Genomic DNA, 24,032 nt, shown 5'->3' with positions numbered 1-24,032 from the left:
ATGTCAAGTAAGCCCTAAATATCAGCAGCAGTGGATTAGTGAGCAGCGTTTATTTAGGACAGATACAGAAACAGAGGGATCTCTGTCAGTGGATCTCACAAACGGGCCTCCGGATGCAACAGCACATTTACATGCAAAGCAATGGACAGTTTGAGGTTTTCACAACCGTTTTCTCTCCACAAGATTTGTCCCTTGCGATTTAGCATGTGTTTTGCCTATTTGTGCTTATTTATGCATATTTGAGTTGTCTAATGTCTGACTAATTTAGAGTATTATTGCATTTGTTGATATGTTAAACACATTGGAAAACAAATTTGTTTTAACAATGTGGACAACCCAATGCATAAATAACAATTTCATTTCATTTTAAATTATTTGCATTTCTGTGCATTCCTGTTTTAACTGGGGAGTTAATCCATATTTCATTCTTAAACGGGAGTATATAATTCATAATCTGTCCACTAGATGGTGGTAACACATTGCTATACGCCTCAATTGCCGGACCAGGGCATATTAAATATATGTCTATGGGCCAGACCTGGCCAGACCATGTCTATGGGCCAGACGACTCAGAGAGGGTGACGTCATTGAGGTACTCTCAAAGCATGAATCGAGGTGGACCGGGCGCGTGCAGGACAGCCAGCAGGGGCTTCTTCTATGCTTCTTCCCCGTCCCGTCCCATGTGTCTCAGGTTAGGTCGTCTGAGTCATGACAAACATATCAATGTAATAACTAAGCTCAGACAGTGACAAAAGGTTTATTTTATGAACGTGCATAATTTCATACACTATATTCCTCCTGCATCATATTTGTTACATAAATTGGTGAATTTTAGCACAGTACGAGAATGCAGCAAATCTGGTCTCTTTGTGATTTAAAGCTTTGTTTATGTTCCTAAAGGCATGAGCTCACTAAGAATGGCTTACGACGGGACAGTTCAAACCAAGCTGGGACTGTCGTGATCCTTGGGGAGGGCACGGGGTGCGTATAATGCCACCATACATAATGAGTCTGCAAATTACAGAAGTTGACGCCCGTCGACCCCCACCGAAACACACGGGCAGCTGCTCCCCCTCCCAGCATCACACTCCCCAAACAGGTGGCTCATAGCTCATTAGCTAACAATGCACACAGATAGCACACAGGCCTGATCGATTCTTGCACAATGAACCCTTCCCGGTGGCTTTTATGCATTTTATATAAACTGGTCAAAAGTTTGTAATAATCAATATTTTTTTAGGTTTTTGAAGGAAGTCTCTTTTGCTCAAAGGCTGCATTTATTTGATAAAAAAATTCAGTTATCAGAAATAATGTGAAATATTATTTTATTACAACTGAAAATACCTGTTTTTTGGGCAATAAACGTTTGTGTTTACATAATATATGTGTGTGTACTGTGTATTATAATTTTGTATATATAATACAGTATACACACACATTCATGTATATATTTAAGACATATTTGCATAAATGTATTGTATATATATTTATACATAATTTGTATTATATAGAAATATAAATATTTTATATATTAAAACATTTAAAAATTCTTAAATGTATACATGCATGTGTGTGTATTTACATATACAAAATAATTATACACAGTACACACACATATTTTATGTAAACACAAACTTTTATTTTGGATGCGATTAATCGTGTCCCAGCACTAATTTTAATGTATTTTAAAATGTAAGTTACTCAGTGATGACAGCGCTGAATTTTTACCAGCCATTACTTAGAAATTATTAAGCAACAAAAACTGTTCTCAATATTGACAATAATAAGAAATGTTACTTAAGCAACAAGTCAGTATTAAACTGATTTCTGAAGGATCATGTGACACTGAACACTAGAGAGTAATGATGCTGAAAATTCAGCTTTACATCACAGGAATAAATTACACTTTCTAATATATTCAAATAAAAACAGTTATATTGTAATAATATTTCACAGTATTCTGTATTTTTCATCAAATAAATGCAGCCTTGGTGAGACTTATTTTAAAAACAATAACAAATCTTAATTATTCCAAACTTTTAACTGATACTGCATAAAATGAGCAGGAAACATGTTTGCATACTGTTCTGAATTCAATGGAAAGTCTTTTCATGCCATTTCTCAACCAATAAACAACGCTGCCAGTGCAATTACACACTTTTCACGAGCATGAATTCCTATGTGATGACTCTCTGCGTTCGAGGGACTATGTGGTCTTGTTCTGAGCGGTCAAGGTGTGGCGGATTAAACCTCGATGTGGTCTTTTGATTGGTGATGGTTTAGGACCAATACTGAACAGCCTGTCACTTATCTCCCCTCGTCAAAGCTCTGGAATCTGGGTCATCGAGAATAAACAGGTCCTTTGTGCTTGTTGTTTCCTCCTTGTGTTCCCCAGCAGAGGCAGGCTACAAGTCCCCTGGGGGAAAGATAGGGAGGAGGGCGCTTTCCTGGCGCTCAGACGTGAGGCCCGGGCACACAGCTCTCCCAACATGCTCTAGAGAATCTTGTCCAAGCACCGTAGGAAAAGCCACTGCCAGGAGGCCACCAATGGGGCTTCTGAGGCTGATTGAATGACTCCTTTACAGAAGGCTTAGGAGAAGTAGTACTGTAGCTGTTTTGTGCATTCTTAATAGCTAGGTTGACTCATTAACAACCCTGTGATACTATACTGGGGGAGACGGGGGGCAATTATTCTGCTTTGTAACTCACAGACCATTGATGTTAGGAACATACAGTACATGTGCCAAAAGTAACAGCATCATCAACATATTTGCATGTAGAAAGAATTTATTGTAATATTGAATTTTATAAGTCACAATGTTACAACCTGCAACATTGGTTGAGGGCAATTGTAACACACTATTAAACAACTTTTTCCTTTTTTTACCACACTGTATATTAATAAATGCTCACCTCAAAATAGTAATTTCATTGCTCAATATTTCCCTTATATTTTATTTATAAATATTTGAAGGATTTGATCTAATTAACTGCAGTGTGTTATAATTTTTTTGCACTGAAATACTGTTTGTCACTTTTCTCAAATTTAGATTTTTACTTATAATCCCTATTTGTTTTTAAATTAATACATTAATCCTAACAAACATATTTCTATGCATTTGTGGATTTTTATATGTATATGTGTTATGCACAATTTTTACTATTAACTATTATACGACTTTTGCCTCAAACTCCTATTACTGCTTATTAATAGGTGGTAAGGTTGTTAAATGTAGGTATTAGGTAGGATTAAGGGATGTAGAATATGGACATGCAGAATTGTATTAATATGTGCTTTATAAGTATAGCCTACTAATAAACAGCCAATATCCTATAATATGCATGCTAATAAGCAACAGTTAATTGGACCCTAAACTAAAGTTGTTAGCGTATATTTTTATATATTACCTATAATAAATTCTTGATTGCTGTGAATTAAAGAAAACAACTTTTTTTTGGGCTAGTGGCACAGAAAAGGTCTGACCAATAAACATGTCAAACTTATCAACCACTAACATATATTTAATGTAACAATAATTATCTTTCAGACCAGTCAGGCTGCTAAATCAAATCCCTGTACTTCAGTTTGAAATTAAGTGCACACTATATATTATAAGATTAACTTTTGCTATAGGATACTGTTTCCTTTGACTCAGCCCCAGTAAATGACTTCTCTCAGGTTTTATCTTAATAAGATGCTGTGGCCATCTGCTGAGCTTGGCTTACTGGTCACAATGATTTCAGCTTTCTCCTGGACCCTTTTGCAGGGCTCTTACAGAATTTAATTAATCCTAATCCATTGATGCAGTGACTGTTGATGTCATATTGATGTGCAACTGCACTTCAGAAAATTCAGAGTAAATAAGGCATGAATACAGTGAACTGCTGCAGTGATCTTGGAGCATCTGTCACCTGCAGCTCACCTGAGGAACAGCTGCTAGTCTGGAGAAAGACCCAGACTCATCTGCCCCACCCATAACACCATCCCATTGACCAGGTGCCTCTTCACCAGGAAAAATCTGTCTTGAACCAGTTTTGGTTTTGCATCCAACTCTAAAAAATGCTGGTTGTCAACTCGTGTTTGGGTCAAATATGTACAAATCAAACCGTAGGGTTAAAAGTTAAACAAAAAAAACTTAATTAATTATATTCTAAACTTTCTAACTTAGAATTTAAAAAACTCAAAAAAGTAATTGCTACTTTTTATCTGACAATTCCAAGTTCATATTTCACACTTTTTGAGTTTAGATCTCACAATAATAACTTTTTTAAAAAAGTTTATTGTGAGTTTACCTATATCTCATAATTCTTGCTTTTTGTTGTGAAAATCACGAAAGACTTTTTGTAAATTAAATATTAGTATTGTAAATACAAAATGAAAATTTGGGAAGAAAATTGAATTTCACGATTACAGACAAATCCTTTCATCCACAAAATTAGTCACCCCTTAAAAGAGATATAAACTCAGAATTGAGGGGGAAAAAGTTGAATTCCAAGATGTAAACTGAGATTTTGTGGGGGGGGGGGAAGCATACACTGTAAAATAATATTGTTGGTTTAACTTAAAGTAAGTATAGCCTAACCTGGTTGCCTTAAAATTAAGCTCATTAAAAAATTAATTAAAAATGAGTTAATACAGTGAAAGAGATTGGTTTAATCAACAGAAACTCAAAATATTGTGTTATCTGAACCACATGAATAATCTAAGTTGATTTGACAAAAGAAAAAATGTTGTGATAACAAATAGGCTAAAGAAAAATTGTTTTACAGTGTAAACATGCAATTATGTGGGGGAGGAAATCAAAAATGTGTGATATAAACAAAAAAAGTATTGCAAAATGTTAATTCAAAAAACAAATGCGAGAAAGAAAGTCAGAATTGTGAGATAAAAAGTCGCAGTCACCTTTATTATTATTATTTTTTAATATAATTTTGTGGCATAAATGGCCTGCATGCTAAACTGTGTGCACAGCAGAATCATTCATAGGCTACTTACTACATGAAGCGCAGTATCCTACTACACTATAGGCCTCTGTTGAGTTTAATGGCAAGGGCCCCTTTTGCTCTCGAAACTCAAAAATCACCTATGAGCATATTTATAGCAAGTCTCTACACAGTATAGCTATGTGCCTGGCCAGCTTAGTGTCCACACTCTCAGCAGTCAGCCAGTCATAAACAGTGGAAAGACTGACCTATATTAATAGGCACCTTTGGCAGCAGAGCAACACGCTTGAGTTTCCCGCCTGAAATGTGGGTGCCTGCCAGATGACTAGGTCTGTCACTGCTGCGATAGCCTACCATCTGCTGTCTACTGCACACAATGGCAGGCAATGTGCACACAGTCCCAAGGGAGGGGCTTCAAGGGATGGCTCTGCACCACATGCTGCACTGGGACACCTCAAAACACACAAACACACACACACACACACACACATATGCATTTATGGAAGTGTGCATGATAGTGGTATTCCCTCACGGACTATATATCAAGCTCAAAATTGCAGTAAAATATAAATTATATTAGGAAAAAGAGTGACCAATAATAGTAATTCGGGGTGGTTGATATTGATATTAATGTAAGTTTGACAAACCTCACTCAAAAATTACATTTCTTTTATCATTTACTCACCCACACGTGGTTCCAAACATGTAGGCTTTTGCTCTATGGAGAATAATATATTTTTAGAAATATTTTTATTTGTGTGTCATTGGTAGGCTATAACCAAAATGGTTTGGTAAGCAACATTCTTCAAAATAATTTATTTTGTGTTCTCCAGGTTAAAGAAAGTCAACAGGTTTTGAACATCATGAGGGTGAGAAAATGATTTTTCATTTTCGGTTTAACTAACCCTTTAAGTAACCAAAAAAAGGCTACATTTTACGACGGACATCACTGAAAATAATAATAAGTAGCAGTTCAGTCAATGAGTCAGTCAGATACAGTAACCTGACGGATTCAGTGAGTTAATTTAGTGATTCGTGAAAGGCGCGAACTCGTAAGCTTTTTGAGCGATTCTTTAAAAGAACCGACTCAAAAGAGTTATTTGTTCGCGATTCAATTTGACTATGCTATATTTTTGATTCACTAAAAAGAACCAGTTCATAAGAGTCATTTGCTCTTAAATAGGAACATACTGTTTGTTTCTGCGAAGCACCTGGCGATTGGCGAAGTCTTCTGTGTAGAAAGATTTTTTGTTGTTGTTGCCATTGTTATGCGGTAGGCTAGTCTGTCTTTTAAGCTAAGCTCATTATATAGGCTATAGACCTAAGTAAGACTGACAATTTCCACTCACTCTAGCAAGTAGGCTATGAATAGGCTATTAGATAAATATGATTTCTTCTGTAGATTCGTCACTACAGAGTAGTAGCCTACAGTTAGCCAATGAATTTGAGCATGACTTTTCATTTGTTCGCGCTACTGGATAATGATATGAAAAGGTAATTTTACTCGATGTGCATTAATAAAAAAAAACATTAATACACATTTATGATAAAAATTTTAGACCAAAAATAGACATAAATAGAAATAGACTATTCACTACATAAATATCAGTCTTTATTAAATTCCTTAATGTTTTCCCATTGTTCTAAATCTTCTTGTTGCCTACGTCTTCTTTAAACACATCTAAAATAGCCAACATAAAGCCATTACAAATAGTCAGCATTTTATAAGCTGACCAACAGAGTAGGCTAATTTTACAACTTGAAGACCAATAATCACCTCAATCAGGGTCAAGGCTTGGATTTCACCCTAAAGATTAAAGTGCTTTCTAAATTTACACATCACTGTCAGGGTGTACAACAGGTGTTTGTGTTGCGTTGAGCCAAAATGGCTACAGTAGCCATCAAGAACACACTGCACTACAGTAGCCATCAAGAACACAGTGCACTTTACAAAAGCCCAAACCAGCCATCCAATTTATCCCCAATGGGCTTTTGACATCTCTCAACCTGCACACTGACCATTTGAAAAATACAATAGTAAAGTGTTCTCTAAATTTGAAAGAAACATTTAAGAGCATATGTGTTATAGGCTTGTAATGGCCGTCAACAGCAGAAGGCATGTCAGTGGGGTCTTGCCCCCCTCTATTCAGGGGAAATTGAGTGAATGGGCCTGCAAAACCAACAGACATGCAGAACAATAGAGCCAGAAGACATTATTTCATGGCCGAGTGGGCCTCTTTAGAGAGAGCAGCTGACCTGTGGAGAGCTGTGTTGTTCAGGGAGGGTGTGGGTCCACGGACCCCAAAGGGTGGAGATTGCGGCACCCCCAGGTCTGGTGACAGGGGATGGCTGTCAACTCAAAGAGACCTCAACTTCCATTACTGCTGTAAACACCCAGCCTTCAGAAGAGAACAGGACTCTCTTGAGGTCTTTTACGGGGTGACATGAACATGACGGTGATTATTAGATGAAAAACTAGGTTCTGGGAAGGATGGAAGAACTGTCAATCAAAAAGTTAAATACTGTTTGAATCAGTTTCAGGGTGCAATTCAGAGAATAACCCACAACCTACAAAGAAAAATACAAACGTGGCACATTTGAAGAGCATATTTTTTTTTATTTTTAGGCATGTAAATGACAACATAGCTATTCAACAAGTTTGTTGTAATATCAGACAAGCAGGTAATTGTTTTTTACGGAAAATGTCAAATACATTACATTGCATGAGAAATGAGTATGTCAGTTAAAGTGTGCTGCTTGTTTTCATGCATGTCAGTTTGCTACATATACTTGCTTCCCTCAAGTCTAAAGAAAAAAGGAAATAACAAAGACAAACATTTAGAAAGTAAAATGAAGACAAACAAAGAAAAAAACACATTAAGCAGTTATCTACAATGTTATGTGAGACAAAATAAATGAATCTCTCCGTAACGTAGATACGGTGATGGACACAATGTGTAGTGTTTCTTTGAATACAGATGGTGAGTTTTTGCATTTTATTGGGTTACAATTAACAACAAGTAAACTTTTTACAAAATATCATTCTGTCTTATTAAACTATTAAAAACGTGTTAAAACCCCAATACGTAACGCTAATACTGCCGAATCCTTTAACATCGGGGTCTTTTTTTTGCTCAGACAAACTTATCAATATAAATAACGTGGAACTATTTTACATGGGTTCTTCTCAGTATAAAATAATAAAACATGACATTTCATTCAACATTTCATCTCATATGAGAGCAAAGCAATTGTCCAACACTTCCTTCAGTCAATTGTGCTTGTATCCATTCCTGCTGTAACTCTCAGTAGCAGCGAGCAAAACCTTATGAACATTTTTCGAGAGCGAGAAAATGGGAGGAACTAAGTTTACATCATTTCCCCTTCGGATGTTATCCTGACCCGTCAGTGTTAATGATATGTTTAAATACATTCAGCCACCACTAAAAATACCCACATACAACAAAACGTAAAGATACTAATGACAAACCAACATTTATACAATATTTAAAAGTGCAATTTCCCCACCTTTGGAGGTTGAATGCTGCTACTTTTACGGAAAACCAATTGGTGTAAAGAGGACGGAACCTTTGAAAGGATGGTAAATTTACTGTACAGGCCAAGAAATTAGTGGCAGTGTTATTGAAATCAGAAGTATGAGATGGAAGGTAGTCAAATCTTTAACAGAACAGAAATATAATTAGAGCATTTCTTTATATCTTTGAAATAAATAAATTAGTAAAGATTTAATAAATAGAACCTACAGCTCTAAACGAACAAATCTCACCTACGTATCTGTTCTTGGAACGTGTTATTTATAATGCGACGTGCGCATTGATATTGGTACCAAACATAATTTTGGCTAGGAGGAGAACAATTTCATAAGCAGCAACGATGCTAGATTTAGACTTCAGTTGCAAACACAAGTTGATTTTACACCTCTCCAGATGTTCAAAGTATAATTCACTTCAACAACCTTCATTTTACAGCAAAAAATTATGGAAAACAAAAAACAAAATGATCGAGGTACCTTCCAGTAGACGTTAACTTAGCAAATTCACACTATACAATACATTCAGTGAGTGTCCTACTCGTAAAAATAATAATAAGCGGGGTGGAACATTTGTTACGTTTGGAGCGGAAACGATTACGTTGCAAGTGCTATCCAGTTACTCCTCAACACTGTCTCTGCTCCTCACCCTAACAAACAACCACAGTAGTGCAACACTGCCAGTGCTCCCCTATCCTTAACACCAGTCTCTAAAATCCTCTAAAAAGAGCTTAAAAACTATCTGAAAATGTCATTTATACGATTTAATCCTTCTTAAAAAAGTTCATTGAAAAGCAGCCTTAAAATCAGCACACTTTTTACGGCTAAAAATGGATAAAAATAACTATGTTAAAATGCCGTTAGCTAAATACTGCAAATCTAGGGCTATTTGTATTTTGACTACATTTCCATACAAGTTTTTTTTAATCCTAAGCGATACATTGTTATATCAGTAGGTGTTTAGCAAACATCATAGTGAGTGTTTCTGTTTCCTACACCAGATTGTCGGAGAGGTTAAATGCCGGTGTAATAGAGGAAAAGAGGGAGGGTTGCTGTAGTGCAGAAGTGATGTTTAAAGGATGAGAGCTCTGGAAATGCAGGCGGTGGGGTTGGTGTTTAAGTAACGCCTGGCCTGCTCCGTCATGATCAGCTGATCCTCCGTTTTCCCAAAAACCACTGCCTCCCAATTGCTGTTGGCCTGTTGGATAAGAAAATAGGTATTTGAGATTGACCCAGTGTTATTATTGTTAACTAAAACTGAATTATTTTTTCGTTAACTGAAATAAAGCTGAAATAATGTAAAATAAAATAAAATAAATTAAATGTTTTCTTAGCAACTATCTGAAATAAAATAATTTTAAGTTGAAATAGTAAATAAAAATAAAGGAAAGCTATATAAAAACAAATGACATTAGATATTAAAGGCCCTATCTTGCACCCAGCGCAATTGACTTTGTACACCGAAGCATGTATCATTTCTATTTTGCACCCGCGCACTTTTCCCTCCACAGACGCACGTCGGTAAATTAGGGAATGAACTTGCGCTCCCGAGGGCGGTTCAGCGAAAAGAGGAGGCGTGTTCCGGCGCAAACGTTCCCGATGCTATTTTGCAGGTTTAGAAAACAATTCCGCCACTGACCAGGAAAAAACGAGTCTAAAGTCAGTGGCACGTTGCGCATGTTATTCGCGCATACACTTTGATTCTCTCATCTACACTAGGCCTGTCACGATTATGAAATTTGGCTGACGATTAATTGACTAAAAAATAATTGCGGTTATGCCGATTAATTGTCTGTGTTAGGGCTTTGGCGATTATGCCGATTAATTGTCTGTTTTAGGGCTTTGTGCTTCATTCATTAAATAATTGTGATGAATTTAATCCTAAGATTACAGTTAACACCTTTAAATATTAAATAAATATATTCAATAGCTATGACAATTAGTTTATTAAACTTAGTGAGTGTATAAATCAGCAGCAAAAAGTAATTTTTGAAAACATCTGCACAGTAATTTAATAAAAAATAAAAAATCTAAACATGTTAACAAAAACAAATGTGCACAAACCATGATAATATGATACGCTTCAAAACAGAGCGGAACAAAGCGCGTATGCGCATCGCGGGTGCAGAATGATGTGCTCAAAGCAACATGGAGTCACAGTGAGCAGCGCTGCACAAGTGCGCATTTAAAAGTTCACGGCACAAAGCGAAGAAATGTCGAGGGCAACAGTTTATTGATCATTTGTTTCTTAACAGTTTTAAACTCCAGTTATTGTGCGTCTGATGCCAATTCATAGTCCTTGTGCTGTGTAGGCACACGGTAGCAAGCGAGTCATTTAGAAACAGCAAAAAACTCCAGCAAAATAGTCATTTTATGCAAATCCACAGCCCTTTATCTACAGATCAAGCATTATAACGTCAATGTCACATTGGAGAAAGTTTTACCGTGTATCCTGTCGTAACCGGACGACGCGCGCTGTTTGAATGCTGAACGGAATGATTGACAGCTGCAGAGTTTGAATGCTGAACGGACTGATTGACAGCTGCAGACGAGTTTGTGAACTTTAATTTAACAATGTAAATACTGTCCCTCACATTAAGCTATGGAATGGCTTCAGATGACTTTGAATATATTGCTGGAAAACGTAATTAGTGCTTGTCTATTTATTTTGGTCCATGACTCCCCCTTGTGCCGTAGGCCTATAAAAGAGTGCAATAATCGCGGTTGTCTGAAACAATCGCGGTTAGATCAAATAATCGCGATCAGACGGTTATTTAATTATCGCGACAGGCCTAATCTACACAGAAGCAGCAGTTTTCATTTGTGCAAATCATAGGCTACATTATTACAAGGAAAAACATTAACACACGAGGGAAATCATTGTTGTGTCCATGCAGATGTGAAAAAATAGGCATAAATCTAGCTTACACATTTACCCAAATTATCATACGCCTGTTTAACCGAAGCGAATTTGGGTGGGTTTCTCCCATCCCCAATGTCACTTCTCTGTCTTTTACGGCCCTGATGAGAACGTCTGTCTCCTCGGCTGTGAACCGCTCCTGGCGCGCGCCTGGCAAATCCGCCGTTGTAATAGCAATCCGCCATGGAACAAGGACGCCTGCTCTTAAAGGGAATGTGAGATATCGCTCTGATTGGTTTATTTCACGTTATGCCCAAACCACACCTATGAATAATGAAGCTACTTCAGACCAACCCATTTTAGATTTGCGTCGGGCGCAAGAGTCATTTATCCTGCTGGTATAATAGCAACAGCGCCCAAGACCCGCCCACAAAGTTACTTGCATTTCGCGTTTGATACTTGCGTTTCAGATCGTTAAAATAGGGCCCTAAGAGTAATTGGCAATTATCTGAAATACAATAGGTAAGTTGAAGTTCTAATAAAAAAAAGATTTAAGCTATATAGAAATATAAAAAGTATAAAAATGTACTACAACTTAAATTAAAAATAAAAGCTAATTCAAAATATGGATAAATACTACAATAGTATATAAATAATACTAAAATAACACTGGTTTGTCCACAAGGTTCAAAGGTCTCAAATTTGTGTATAATGACGAAGAATAAGAACATAGGTATTTGAGTTTGACACAGTGTTGTTATTGTTATTAAAACTATGATTTTAGTTGTTAACTGAAATTTAAGATTAAAAATGATTAGATTAAAAATATTAATTTAAAAACGTAAAAAGAAATATTTTCTTGGCAACTACCTGAAAGTTTAAGTGCTAAATTAAAGCTATATAAAAAACACAAAAGCACATATAAAATTTAAATATAAATGGCAATCCAAAATAGTAAATACAATACTAGTATGTAAATAATACTGAAAAAACTGATTTGTCCAAAGGTCTCATGTTTATAACTAAAATTTAATTGAATTATAAAAATTTCTGAGGATGATTTGAGTTAATGAGGGTTAATTATGTGTTAACTTGCAACACACTCAATATAAGGAAATTAATGTCATATCAGATCCTTTTCTCTTGATGGCCAGGGAACAAATGAGTAAATTACCGGAGTGGGTGTTTGGTAAGGTGGGCTCCTTTGGGTCATGTTTTCTCTCTTGCCCTGTGGGCTAAGGGAACATACTAATGAAAGCGAATCCTTCAGTGATCTAGGAGAGCAACAGTTCTCCTCTCTCTCTGTCAATGGCATCATGAGCATGGATCTGTTCAACAGGCCGTCACTGTGAGACTATGTGGAAAAAGAAGGGCGAAGATGGTGGGTGAAGAGGGAAAACAAAATGATTGTAAACTCAAAACAGAAAAACGCTAATGATCATTAGTTAGTAGAGTAGGATAATGGTCTTACCACGGCATTGTTGTTAATCTGCTGTTGGGGAAACAGCTGTACATTCAAACAGTCTTTTTCCCAGTTGTCCAATACCAGAGACTTTCTCACTTTCCTTGCAGGAGCTTCCGTCTGCTGTGAACCCAAAATGACACAGTTTAAAAATTATGATGAAACCTTCTGAATATTTAAACTAAACCTATTTGCATGACTATGAAAACAGGTATGTAAGAAAGTGGCCAGTACCTCGTAAGATCTGTACTGAAGCTGGTTCTGCACTTGTGTGAAGATGTCAGCCCCTGTTTCCTCTTTCAGAACCTCTCTGATGTCCTCCTCAAGAAGTGCCAGAGGCTGGGGCTGAACACACCAATGTAATATATCAAAAGACAAATTAGCGACTGAAGCACAGAATAAACACATGAAGAGCCTTTATAGGTGAATCTCATGAACCCTGTCAAGTCATAATATTTAACCTTAAAATAAAGAAAAATAAAACCTGTTTTTAGAACCATTAAGATTTTTTTGCATTGTGACATTTTCAGGACAATTAAGCATCTCATACATAATTCTAATCAGGGTTGTTATTGTTAAAGAAAAATAATAAAAATAGTAAAAATCATCAACTTTAATAAACCTGAAATAAAATCAAATATAAATATTAGATGGAAAAACTTTAACTTGGTGTCAACTAACTGAAATATACAGAGCCCCTCAGGGGACATGGACATAAAAAAAAAAAATTAAAAAAAAGTATTTGTTGAACTGCCTTTAATTTATGCAGATTTTATCAAAAATAAAGGTGTATTACAGTGTTAGGAATCTCCTAATAATAAAATGAATGAAAGTCATCATTACAAAAAAACTTTAAAACACCCTGACACATAGTAATGAGAATTTTGGGGTCACTTAATTGTCATGAAAAATATCACAACAGTACATATAGGCTTTTTTTTTTTATGTGTATCTTCCCTGCATTTTTTACAGCAATTTACAGATTTACTAACAGCTTGTGCCAACGCAGACCCTTTTTTGGTGTTAATAAACTACTGTCAGGATTTAGTAAAGACACACAGTGAAAAATAAGTGAAATAGCGCGCTCACTCTAATTAGCTACTTTAATAAATCTGGCCCTAGGACTTACCACCATTCTTAAAGGGCCATGCATCTTCTCCTGGGCAGCCAAGGCATTTTTGAAAGGGGTGGGTGTTCTTGGAGTGTGGATTATAATATTCTTATGGAGTTTCGGGGTCCTAAAACTGTGAAGACAAAATACTGTTAGTTATTTCTTGATTCTGAGATTGTCAGCTCATTATTCTCAAACAGCAGATGTGAAGAATAGGCCCTGACCCTGCGTTCTCCTTCTGGTGTTTTGGTGTGGTTTCTCTCTGGTGGGGTGTATTGAGGAGGCATTTCTGTCCACATACTGGAGTGGATGTAAGAGCAGGATTGTCGAGGCTCAAGGGCTCACCACCGGACACGTTGAAAAACTAAATGAAAAAAAGTTTTAACTTCAAGTTTGAATGAATCCACAAATTTCTGTGCTTTAAAAAGTTGTGAAATGTTATACATTTACCCATACCTGAGAGGGGGAGAATGGCAAGCCTTTGACAGGGGTGTTTTTTGGTGAGTTCCCACTGTTGTCTATAAAAGAACAGCAGTTCCTTTCATCTGTGGGTGACTGATCCTCTCTCTCTCTCCTCTTCTTTCTCATCATGGAAGCTGGTTGAGAGATGAATCTATTGGAAAGAGCCACAGACTTGCCCTGGCTCACTGCAGCACACTGCCTGCTCATCACTGGGACAGTTGGAGCATTTATTGAGTAGGCAAGGCTTTCTGTGCACCTCTCCTCAGTGGGGTTAGCGTGTTTTGGGGAGGAGCCTCTCTCAGAAAGATCAAAGCTGGCCACATCACTCCAGGCCAGAGGGTCCTGTAACATCAACACACACAAAGTATTCCATTACCTTTCATTAGGTGGCGAATAAAAACTGCATCTTTGATGTCATTTTACTAAACTAAAGAACTAAATTTACAAAGCATATTGAGTAAATGATATGTAAACAATCCCGATATTAGTAAAGTTTTGAGTTTTTGTCAGAAATACAGTGAAAAATATATACATGAAATCTATAACATATATAACTTCATACCTAACCAAAGTAAATACTGCCTTTAACATTCTTTAAGATTGAAGGGTATAATGTGCCACTAGCAAGACTAAATACAATTTCAAAAACAATTAATTTACCTATCATATCTTAGGGATATAGGTACAGTACCATATCTGTTCTCGGACAAAATTATAGTTTTCATACATTATAATGCTGTCAAAATTCACTTGTATTCTTTATATTATAATACATTTTCATAATATATATATACACATTTTCATAATATATATATATATATATACAGTATATATGTAATTCTCTGCTTACTGAGTCAATGAGCTCCATGGTCTCAGCAAACTCTGGAATAGTCTCTAGTGTGGACAGCACAGCACTGGCCTCAGCAGCCAGGAACTTGCTAGGAGAGAGAGGCATCCTAGCAGGCTGGCCCTCCTCTAAACGGCCCAGCTCCACCCCTCTGTCATCCACACTCTCTGTGGTGGTGACAGTATCATCCGGCAGGGTGTCTGACCAGCTGGAGTAGCTCTCTGGATTCTGTATTGGACCAAACCATTGAATTCAGTAAGGGAGTTTATGATAAGAAAAGACCAAAGGAAAACGATAAACTGCAGTGATGTGGAGGGGAGCATAAAACTGCAAAATCAAACACACATCTGTGCCAATAAACCTATATTAATAATATCGGAGTTTATTACTTTTTGACCATAAGCTAAAATCTCTGGTAAACATTCAAGATATTAAGGTAACGATATTATGGTAATGATAATAGTAGGTTTGCTGACTATTGACAGGGAAACTGTGAATAATTAATTAAATTTAATAATAATATATAATAATAAATTAACTGTGCCAATTTATTATATTAATATGATTTTTTAAAGATAAGATTTTATAAAGATGCAGAAAATAATATAAACAATAAATAAGCGTAATAAAACAAATATATATTAAAAACATGCTTTTAATAAAAGCAAAACTTCATCAAAGCGGTTACTCTCTGTAGTTTTAGTAAATAAAACCACACAGGAGGGTGTGAGGCAGGGAGGCAGTGAAGGCGGGCAAGATTTACTAAGCACAGCTAGAAATGAAGGTATGGGGGAGTAAGATGGGAATGGAGGGACCAATAGCGAACTATTCTACGCGCACACACAAGTGTTTCTTACACGAGGGCCCGACCGTCTTCTGACTTCACTCTCAGCTGACATTAGCAACAGCTCTAGCTCCTTAATTCTTTTCTCTTTCTCTGGGTCGTCATGGCACGGCTGTGAGGAAGAAGAATCAGGAGGAAGAGGCGGAAAGAGAGACTGAGACAAAGTTTACTGACAATTTCACGAGATTTTTATGAGGTCCTGAATTTCACCAAGCAAAACCACCCAGGATGCTGATGTAGTTTATATTCAATGTACTAGATTAGATTAATGTCAATACGTTTCAATTCAAATTTGTATAACGGCATTGGTGAAATTCAGATATGGATCAGTTTAAAACACCACACCACACACATGCAGATTAAACAATTACCAACAAACATTTGAGTCGGATTTTATTTATTTATAGAAAAGACAAACAGACTTCAGAAAGCAGAAAGTTCAGAGATACAGAGGAGACTGAAGCATGCCGTGAGAACTGCACCATAGGACTTACCATCATAAAGCTAGAGATCTCAACACTTATGTTTTCCATACACTGGTCGCTTGGTGAACCATATGGATATCTGGGCGGCTGCCAATCAAAAACAATATGAAAGCTTGTATGTTTACTGAATACTTCATATCTAATATTTATTATATTAGGTATAAAAAGAGATAAACAGATCAATTCTGTCCAATCAAAAATTATTTTCATGTCATGGCTGATTACAGATAAATGGATACCAAATAAAAATTCCATACTATTTTGTCTAAATAAATTTAAAATAAAACACTTAAAAGTAAAATCAGGCATTTTTATTACCAACTGACTTAAGACATCACAACTTTATAATACAGAGTATAAAAATGGATATTCATTTTCATGAAATTAAACAAAGATTACATTTAACAGTGTTATTAAACTATTAGTGTTTTCAAATATGAACATTAATTGAGCTTTAGATGACAGCAGAGGTAATCTAATTGTAAAAAACTACCAAGGAAAACTAGCAAGCATAATTAATATTGACCACTAGCAATATACATTAAAATAACTCTAATCTCACCAATATGGTATCAATATATTGTGCATCCCTAAATATAAATGATTATCTATAAAATCACTGGTAGCATGGTTTAGATAAAAATTCTAGAACATCTATTATGTGAAAAAATAAGTATGCCACACACTTTATGATACTGATGCAAACATAGTATTCTTGTGAGTGTTATCACCTGTGATTGGCTGCTCATGATCAGTTGATTCTGGCTATGTGAATATTCCACAGCTTGGCTGGATTTGGGACGTTTCTTCTGGCCAGGGTCACTTCTGTAGCTCTTGCTGGCCTCCTGCAAGTAACCCTCATGTTCCACCTTCCTGCGCATGGTGGAGTTCCAATGATTCTTAATGGAGTTGTCTGTCCTATAAACATACAGTAAGGTAAATGTCCTTCTCTGGCCTACACAAGAACACTGGTATTCTTCAATATTCTGTATAGCTTTAGAGTAAAAATAAGAGCTTTTTACCTTCCAGGCAGCAGCTTTGAGATCTCAGCCCAGCGGTTGCCCAGACGTTTATGTGCTTCATAGATAATTCGATCTTCTTCCTGGGTCCAGGAGGATTTCTTCACTTCTGGGTTGAGGTGATTGTGCCAGCGCTCTCGGCACTGTTTGCCAATGCGGCCCTGTAAGTGCTTGGCAATCACTGACCACCGTTTGGGCCCATACTTGTGAACTAACTCAATCACCTGTGGAGAGGTCAGAAACAAAGTACGGCACTAGGGTTATAAAATATCCTCTTCATTTGGAACTCCATCCATATTAATATTTTGCCAAAATCTGTAAAGATGAACTTGGCCAAATAAAAACAGTCAACCCTAGTCGCTGGACTGACGTAAAATTGGACAATCTGATATCCCCTCTATTTTTATTTCCAAGAGCTAAACTAAATTCTAAACTATAGATTGCACATTTACATCATGATATTCAGTACCTTTCAAAAGTCTGTCGTCTGGCAGATGGTTTTATTCAACAAGATGCATTAAATTGATCAAAAGTGACAGTAAACATTTATAATGTGACAAAAGATTTCTATTTCTAAATAAATGCTGTTCATCAGTTTCCATAAAAACATTAAAGGAACACTCCACCGTTTTTTGAAATAGGGCTTATTCACCTTCTTTCCTACATTTAGATAGGTGGGCAAATGCATTTTTGTCTCAGTGCATGCATTGTTTTAGTTTGACAGGGTCGGCGCTAGCTTAGCTTAGCATAATGAATGGAATCCTTTGTTGCCAGCTAGCATGTCCTGAGTAAAAGTGATATAAAAAAATTAAAAAACCCACCTAATTACTTCTTGTGGCCTGCGTATTCACAACAAGTACAAATAGTGATGCAGATTAACACTAGACGATTTCCTATGCAGATATTGACTTGGGACTATATTAGGGGAAGCACAGGTGAAGCACTGCTACTTGGGCGCAGAGATATCACGCCCAAGTAGCAGTGCTTCGCCTGTGCTTCCCCCTAATATAGTCCTTAATATATAAGTCAATATCTGCCTAGGAAATCGCCTAGTGTTAATCTGCATCACTATTTGTACTTGTTGTGAATACCTAGGCCACAAGAAGTAATTAGGTGGGTTTTTTTTATTTGTTATATCACTTTTACTCAGGACATGCTAGCTGGCAACAAAGGATTCCATTCATTGTGCTAAGCTAAGCTAGCGCCGACCCTGTCAAACTAAAACAATGCATGCACTGAGACAAAAATGCATTTGCCCACCTATCTAAATGTAGGAAAGAAAGTGAATAAGCCCTATTTCAAAAAACGGTGGAGTGTTCCTTTAAGCAGCACAACTGTTTCAACATTGATAAAAAAAAAAACTAAAAAAACAATGAGCAGCAAATCATCATATTAGAATGATTTCTGAAGGATCATTTGACACCGAAGACCTGAGTAATGATGCTGAAAATTAAGCTTTGGAATAACAGGAATAAATTGCATTTTAAAATATACTTAAATGTTATTTTAAATTGTAATAACATTTCACAATATTACTGATTTTACTGTATTTTTGATCAAATACATGCATCCTTTATGAGCATAAGACTTTCAAAATCATTAAAAAAATCAGACTAACCCCAAACCTTTGAACGGTAGTGTATGTACAACTTCAGTTTTAAATTACCATTATGTAATGAACAGGGCAGAAAGAAACCTCTCGCATTTATAACAGCGCCAGTTCTTCTGAAATGTTGTCAAAAACAAAAGCTTTCAGTTCTATTGGTGGTAGAGGAGGAGAACAATGACTTTTGCTTTCTAAAACTCAGAATCAAAACTAAGAGATCATCACACCCCTCCTAATCCTACATCTATCGCCATTTATCCATCCATCTCTGTCTTGCTCTGAGGACACAGAACACCCAGCTCGTCTTACCCTCTGATCCTCCTCTTTTGTCCAGGGTCCTTTCACCAGCTCCGGGTTGAGCACCTTTTGCCAACGGTGCTGACATTGACCATCTGTCCTTGTCTACCAAAGTGCAACAAAATCCCACATCAACACCTGCAGCTAGTACACATACACCTATAATAACATCTTTACTAACACAAAGACCTGTCACTAATAATACAACATAAATTGAACAATAGTTCTGCTGTAATTCTATCTAGTCTTCTCATTTGCAACAGTATTTTCAGTCTAAAGTTAGAACTTGATACGTGGCTCACCTTTTGCCTAATTTGTGTAAAATAGATTTGTTTTAAAGGTACACTATGCGACTTTTAGCACTCTAGCAGTTAATAAACAAAACTACATGCATCTTGCAGAAGAACATTGTAGCCGGAGCTACTTTCTCTCTGTTTATGTATATGACGAGTTACACAGGTACTGGGCCACTCCGCAGCGGTTGGCGTCCCGCTCAGTCTAAAATAGTCTGAATATAAAAACTCATGATATGCGTACTGAAGTTTTGGAAGATGGATTCATGATATACTCACTTATTATGCATTTGTTAACAAAAAAAGTTGCATAGTGTTCCTTTAAATGTTTTACATTTTATTTTAATTTAAAATATTTCAGAAGACACTTCTACACTTCTTACAACTAGACCAGTTTTTAACATTCCAGCCACAGGTACACAATTTTAAAAACACTTTCAAAGTCGTGATTTAGCATCTGATTCAGTGAGATACTTACTGGGAAATAATTGGCAATTAATTTCCAAGCATCGGCTCCGTGCTGCTCAACAAGCTTCTTTAGCTTCTCATCCTGTTTGTGAAACAGAGATCATGAAGTTTTCCATCTCAGAAACAACTTGCCCGCTGTGACAGAAGCACTGAGCACTGTAGCAATTCCCACCCCTTCCCGTTTCATCATTGAAACCCAAGGAGTAAGTATGATCTCATTTGAACTTAAAATAGCACATGTGGAATTGGTTGCAAATTAGAATTAATGTATTAATAAGTACCTCATCCCGGGACCATTTAATTTTGCTCAGGGTCTTTTTAGAATTCTTGGAGTCCTTGCTGTCAGGATCTGTAGAATGACGTTCATCATCCTCATCTTCACTGCAGCCATTAAACACAAACAGAAACACACACAGTCAAACACTATTAAAAAGAAAAATATCTATTCTGACACAAACCATTGAACAGACAAGCTTGATCAATCATCTGTAAAAACAAAATTGCAAACAGTTTAGAAATGCTGCTAGCTTGTTAAACAGGACATGCCTGAGTATAATTAGTCTGCAAGCAAGCAAAGCAAGCTATAAAATGAATTCCAGAAGTATTCAAATGATTCAAGTGCGTTGGTTTTTGCATTCATACATAAATGTAAAGATGTTTGTTTTTATTTGAATATATAATATTTTTTCCATTATCCTAAAATCTACCCATTAAAATACATTTCAAAAAAGAAAAAGAAGTTATTTTCACACAAGTAACTCAAAGTGACAGTCCAGACTTCAGCCTATAGTCTTGTTGCCTGGTAACATTTCACCAATGCAGTGAGGTAGAGAGTTTTTAATCAACACCATGTACTGGGTAGTTAAGTCTCCCTGGGATAACAGAGCACAAACTTAATGGAAAACCATTTATCCAATGCTATAGGTCACTACCAACATACACAAAGCTCAAGCCTTATTTGTTGTCAAGCTAAAAGATTTTCTAGAAGAACAAGGAAGGAAGTCTGATCATTAAAGAAATATGCAACAGCTCATTCAACCAGAATGCCTTGCTGCAGTCTAAAGTTGTGAGGAAATGTGTTTAGGCTGAAGTCCAACTTTGACTAAAGTGGTACAAATATGGAAGTCCAAAATCCTTCTTGCTGCCAGTCTGCATGTTTATCATTGAAACATTGGCTCTCTGTATTACAAGCCACCAGATGAAAGACGTGTTTCATTTAAGAAACATGATTTAGTATGATCTCCACCCTGAAGGAAGGGGTGAGGTGATAAACAAGCCCATTTTACTTCAGAGGTGATTTGCTTACATCATTCAGTCAGGAGGCAGACCAAACTGACCAAATCTGTACAAATGACAAATCCACTCAGTCAGATTAAGGCCTTCAACTGGTCTTCTTTTTGAAATTACATTCAGATATCTTCCATTATTGTCTGACACAGAAATCTACACACACTTTCACATAATGATTTTTAAACAGTACAAACTGTACATTCTCTCCCCTTACACTAACCCTCCCCTTAAACCTACCCATCACAGAAAACTTTCTGCTTTTTTACATTTTCAAAAAAGTATGATTTATAAGCTGTTTTCCTCATGGGGACCAAATAATGTCCCCACAAGTACATGGATTTCGGATATTGCCATTTTTGTGGGGACATTTTGTTCACATAATGTAGGTTTTACTAGGACACACACACACACACACACACACACACACACACACACACACACACACACACGTTAATATCTTCAATTCATCCATAAATAACATCATGGTCATGTTTGTTTAGGCACAGCAAGCTGAAGGCTATGTCACCGTTCTTCATAAATATCATCGTTTGGAAAATCTGACTCACGTAGTTTTATAAACCAAACTAGATGTGAATGAGTGTGCAAAAGCATTACGCACAAGATGAATATTCTTAGACCTTTATTATTATTCTAATACACATTAATATATAGTTTCATATTTATTGTGTATCTCTATAAACACAAATCCATTTTTTACAGCTAAACAACTTAATATAAGTTGTTGTATGTTAATTTCCAGTTACTGTAACAAAACTAATTCCTCCTAAATCCCTCTAAATCATGGCAAATTATAAACTTATAATAACTTTTCAGATTTATGTAAGTGTAAAAATATTTCAAACATATGCAAATGTTTACAAAGAGTAAGATACAACTGATTAAATATTCTGCTTTAGTAATTTGATTTTTTTCTACATAAATGTTATGTTAGTAATCTGTAGTTATTATGTAATGCCCTATTAAGGCATCAGTACCCAACTGTTTCATCTAATACCATATAATCCTCTAAAGCTGGATCACTTGCACCTTCCCCCATTTCTGTTTTGTGACCACTCTTACTTGTAACGTTAAATTAATTTAAAATACATTTAAAGTAAATGAAATTTAAATTACATGTTTACAATTTAAAGTACATTTTATTTACTTGTGGCCAGTTTCGTTTAATTTTTGGACTAAGATTACTTCAGAAATTATAAAATAGCCGGTTAGCATGCTAGTTCACTCCGGGCTGTACTGTTCACTTCAATAGAGAATGATCTAGGACAGGCTAACCGCTAGCATTCAGGCTAACACAATAAACTTATCTTAAACATTTGAAACTGTTTGACAAATGACATTTGGCATGAGGAAACATTATGGTACAACTAGCAATAAGAAATATGTTTTTTAAACACGAGTCAGTATTTAACTCATGATCAACCTCGTTGATCAGCAGGTGCAACGTGATGCGTCACAGGGACCTGTCATTTCATGTTAAATATCATAATTTAATAACGTTTTAGTTTATATTGTGCAGTTAAATTCTTAATTATTGTTATTTTGAGCTTCAATGTTGCCATAGCGATTTCTGTTGTGACACAAATATCTTAAAAACTCCATATATATAACTTATATACTATACTATACATGATATATACGATCTCCCGATGTTTTAAGCTGGGCATCAACAAACGATATGTACACAATAAAATAACAATTATTATTCTCATTTAATTTAAGATTGATTTCGCTTTTTATATTTGATTTAGTTTACAAGGCACTGAGTAAGATCCATTATATCTCACCTGCGAGACTTCATATTGGGCATGTCAACTGTGTTCAAATCCAGTTCTTTTCAAAAGAAAATGTCTTTAAAACATCCAATGTTGCAATTCTTCTTGAAATCAAAACACACAGATGACTTTTATCCACACATGCCACTGTCACACATGGGTATATTTTCCGCAAAAAGCTTCAGATCCGTACAGTCACATCCCCGAGAGCCCTAATGCAATAAATATGAGACAGTGAAAAATGTCCTTCCAAAATTCTTATTATTAAATAATAAAAGTATTCTAAAAAAACGTTTAACTTAGTGCGATCTCAAAATGGTAAAGGAAGAAAATCCATAAATATAGCTCTGTGTTAGTCTTGCCCGCATTGAACACACACCCCTCTGTACTGTCACCCTGTACTGTGTTCTCAGCGCGTGTGTTTTTTTCCACTCATTCTGTTTCATTTTTTGTCCATCCCGCCGAATCTCGCGCCCAGCCTTCTTCCGGAAACGGGTTTGAATCTGCGCACGCGGCCTCGCCGCTGATTGGTGAAAAAAGGTAGGCGGAGCAGCGCGCTCTTGTTGTTGAACAGCAACTGGACTGTGACACTCGCTGACGCCCTTTTTTATTTGCATGCAGCAAGAGTTACTTAGTTTTACTTATTACATAGTATGTTTACTGCTGATAACTTTTTATATTTAAATAAACCAATTGAAGAT

At 36.2% G+C, this 24,032-nt stretch overlaps 1 protein-coding gene across 2 annotated transcripts; it reads right to left on the bottom strand.

Moving 5' to 3' along the window:
- Positions 1–7,536: 7,536 nt before the first annotated feature.
- Positions 7,537–23,753, bottom strand: mybl1 (v-myb avian myeloblastosis viral oncogene homolog-like 1). Of its 2 annotated transcripts, XM_082184424.1 has the most exons (16): positions 23,344–23,753; positions 20,530–20,629; positions 20,259–20,330; positions 19,500–19,592; positions 17,588–17,808; positions 17,297–17,483; positions 16,575–16,652; positions 16,094–16,192; positions 15,240–15,464; positions 14,384–14,731; positions 14,152–14,291; positions 13,946–14,060; positions 13,051–13,161; positions 12,826–12,939; positions 12,529–12,708; positions 7,537–9,692 (listed from the first exon to the last, which is right to left on the bottom strand). In XM_082184424.1, the coding sequence occupies exons 1-16, from the start codon at positions 23,364–23,366 to the stop codon at positions 9,567–9,569; spliced, it is 2,232 nt and encodes a 743-aa protein (XP_082040550.1). In that variant the 5' UTR covers positions 23,367–23,753; the 3' UTR covers positions 7,537–9,566. The 2 variants fall into 2 exon arrangements, with proteins under 2 accessions (XP_082040550.1, XP_082040551.1); XM_082184425.1 differs by lacking the exon at positions 16,094–16,192 and having other exon boundaries at positions 23,344–23,752.
- Positions 23,754–24,032: the final 279 nt, after the last annotated feature.

The sequence above is a fragment of the Leuciscus leuciscus genome, assembly GCF_965113295.1.
Source record: "Leuciscus leuciscus genome assembly, chromosome: 11".
In the NCBI taxonomy this organism is placed as follows: domain Eukaryota; kingdom Metazoa; phylum Chordata; class Actinopteri; order Cypriniformes; family Leuciscidae; genus Leuciscus; species Leuciscus leuciscus.
Note: the sequence above shows the minus strand (reverse complement) of the source record. Positions and strands in the feature narration are given on the sequence as shown.